This window comes from Myotis davidii, unplaced genomic scaffold (assembly GCF_000327345.1).
Source record: "Myotis davidii unplaced genomic scaffold, ASM32734v1 scaffold217, whole genome shotgun sequence".
Taxonomy (NCBI): Eukaryota; Metazoa; Chordata; class Mammalia; order Chiroptera; family Vespertilionidae; genus Myotis; species Myotis davidii.
The window spans coordinates 4,491,931-4,495,102 of NW_006290034.1; the positions used below are offsets into that span (position 1 = coordinate 4,491,931).

Genomic DNA, 3,172 nt, shown 5'->3' on the forward strand with positions numbered 1-3,172 from the left:
ACTTACCTCCTAGGCCAGTGATGGCAAACCTTTTGAGCTCGGTGTGTCAGCATTTTAAAAAACCCTAACTTAACTCTGGTGCCGTGTCACATATAGAAATTTTTTGATATTTGCAACCACAGTAAAACAAAGACTTATATTTTTGATACTTATTTGATATATTTAAATGCCATTTAACAAAGAAAAACCAACCAAAAAGATGAGTTCGCGTGTCACCTCTGACACGGGTGTCATAGGTTCGCCATCACTGTCCTAGCAAGATGATGAATAGAAAATAAAATATACCGTCATTATTTCTGTCCAAGCTCTTAAATGCCAATTTCATTTTTTTCTCATGGTCTTTAAGGTACTTCATAAATTCTTCAAAATCCAGCTTCCCATCTTTGTCGATATCACCAGTAGAAAAAATTTTCTAGAAAAAAAAAATGGAAGTCTTTTAACATGGGTTAAAAATACTAAATTATTTGTACATACACTTCAAGTAGGTTGGCTGTTTTCCTGTAAGACATGTACTTCATAAATCCCCAGGCAGAAGACGAACACTTGGGATTTAAATATCTAAAACAATATTTTCCCTTGGGTTTCCCAAATTAAATAATATTTTCCTTATAAAAAGCTGTCGTATCAGATGCTCTCCATTAGTAGAAAGCAATGCTTTAGAGAAAGCAATGAGAAGTATGGTATTTGGTAAGACATGGACAGGCCCTCTCCCTCTGTCACCCAAAATGTACCTTCTGCCGGCTAAGGGCCTCCGTCACCCACCCAGGGCTCAATGCCTCGCTGCGGCCGGACGTGTCATGGTCAGACCTCCACGCTCCGGACTCGGAGGGGAGAGGGTCTGAAACCGCTGCCAAAGCTTAGAGGGAAATTCATGGACTGAAGTGCAGAGTTAGAAACGAAGAGCGGCTGGGAATCAATGAAGAATCAAAGGCTTACCCCAACCCCAAGTAACCAGGGAAAACGTGTTTAATAAAGAAATAAAGTAATCGTAAAGAAAACAAATACACAGCCCCCACATCTCTCCGCCCTCGGCCCCCCGAGCCCACCTTCCCTGGGTCCTGGGGGGCAGCGATCCCTATATCACCCAGGGTTTCCTCAAGCTCTAGGATGTCCAGGGTCCCGTCCTCATCGTGGTCCAGGTACCAAAAGAGGTCTTGGTAGAGGGAGTCCATCGGGGCGTCTGGCGGCCGGGATGGCCCCCGCGGGGCCCCTCAGGCTCCCCACGTGGAAGTGAGAGGGAGGGGGGTCCCGATGGCCGAGACCTGAGGCCGCAGCATCCGCTGGGGCGCCCACGACCGAGTCCCAAAACCCACACTTGAATAGCTGTAGAACACCAAAGATTAAGAGCTCATCACACACATGTATCAACAATTTAAGGTTTGGCAGAACACTGAAATCATTACATGGACTGAATTTAGGATTCATAGCAATAAAATGCAGAGATACTTTTTAAAGGTATAAAAGACTACTATGGAGAGTTTGATAACTTTTTCCAAAGCACCCTATTTCTTGGTGTTTGAGGGTATTTAGGACAAACAGACACAAGGTCACGAAGTTCACCTGCATCATGACTTTGAGACGGTCCAAGGGCGCGGTGCTTGTACGGGAGACGGCGCCAGCAATGCCTCCCGCCAGAAGCTGCCTCCACCACTGTCCCGACATTTTTTCATCTTCTGTGAATTCATCCGGGATAGTTAAACTATCTCCTATGTCAATACCCTGTTAAGAGGGGGAGAGGGTGGAGAGTACATGCTCCTTCAACTAAACATGGATCATTCCAGCAATTTTGTTTTAAAGGAGGAGCAGGTGTTATTTTATAGTTAAGATCAGCTTCATTCCCTGAAAGTCACCAAACCAATCCAAGCAGAGATGAGGGTCAATAGCTTCTTCCCACTAAGTGGAGTGTGTGGTCAGTTCACCAGAAATGAAAATCGACAGTGCTCACCAATTTACAAAACCAACAGTCCTGCTTTATTTTCTTAATGGATTCAGAGTAAATTTTCTCTTCTGTGTCTAAGTCAGAATGAAAGGACAGTCTTTTACTTCTTTTTAACTAAAGAAATTAGCTTGTCAACTCTCCAAAACTGCTCCCTTTATCTCGTAATTATATCTATGTTATGCTTTCACCCTGATATATGCTTCAAATTTCTATATATAAAAGCCTAAGCTAAAACGAGCTCCACAGCTTAAGGAGCCACTGGGACTGGGTTGGGTGTCCGCGCTGTAAATGTCCCAGTGTTCTCAGGTGGCGACCATACCAATGGCTTACAGCTCCAAACAGGGATAAATTGATCCAGACAGTGTACTTACAGTGGAATGTTTCCAAAAACGGACAATTTCCTCGATATCTGTAACAGGATTAAGTAAGAAGTAGTCCCTCCATTCATCCCAGTCCACTGTCATCGTTCCATCACTGTCAATGCTGAAAAAAAGAAAAGAAAAAAAAAGAAGCTAACCAAGGAACAAAACAGAATTTACAAATAAAACTAATATTTCTGGCTTTTTTACAGAATGACCATTTCCTTTCAACTTAATATTCTTATCAAATTTTTTAAAACCCTAGCCCAGCTCGTGTGGCTCAGTGGATTGAGCACCATCCCATGCACCAAGAAGTCATCCGTTCTATTCTTCCCACTGTGGAGTGTGTGGTCAGTTCACCAGAAATGAAAATCGACAGTGCTCACCAATTTACAAAACCAACAGTCCTGCTTTATTTTCTTAATGGATTCAGAGTAAATTTTCTCTTCTGTGTCTAAGTCAGAATGAAAGGACAGTCTTTTACTTCTTTTTAACTAAAGAAATTAGCTTGTCAACTCTCCAAAACTGCTCCCTTTATCTCGTAATTATATCTATGTTATGCTTTCACCCTGATATATGCTTCAAATTTCTATATATAAAAGCCTAAGCTACTGAACGACCAAATGACCGATCAACCGGTGGCTATGATGCGCACTGACCACCAGAGGACAGACGCTCAACACAGGAGCTGCCCCCTGGTGGTCAGTGATTACCAACATAGCTTGAGAGAAACACAGCTCTATAATGGTAATATTTTTACAACTTTATTATGTAAATGATTTTGGTGTAAAAGATTTATAGGTAAGAGTGTCTGGGGAAGGAGCTATGCAATAGTAGTAACCCTCTCTTCCTTTGGAAGTAAGAAAGACACTGT

The 3,172-nt window shown here is 42.4% G+C and overlaps 1 protein-coding gene across 1 annotated transcript in view; it reads right to left on the reverse strand.

The window, feature by feature from the left end:
• SLC25A24 (solute carrier family 25 (mitochondrial carrier; phosphate carrier), member 24) overlaps positions 1-3,172 on the reverse strand; it is a 24,844-nt gene that overhangs the window by 20,163 nt on the left and 1,509 nt on the right. Inside the window, exons 3-4 of the mRNA XM_006763115.2 lie at positions 2,311-2,422; positions 1,561-1,719 (exon numbers count right to left, since the gene is read on the reverse strand). Of these exons, the coding sequence (XP_006763178.1) occupies positions 1,561-1,719; positions 2,311-2,422 (271 nt within the window). The remainder of the gene's footprint in view (positions 1-1,560; positions 1,720-2,310; positions 2,423-3,172) is intronic.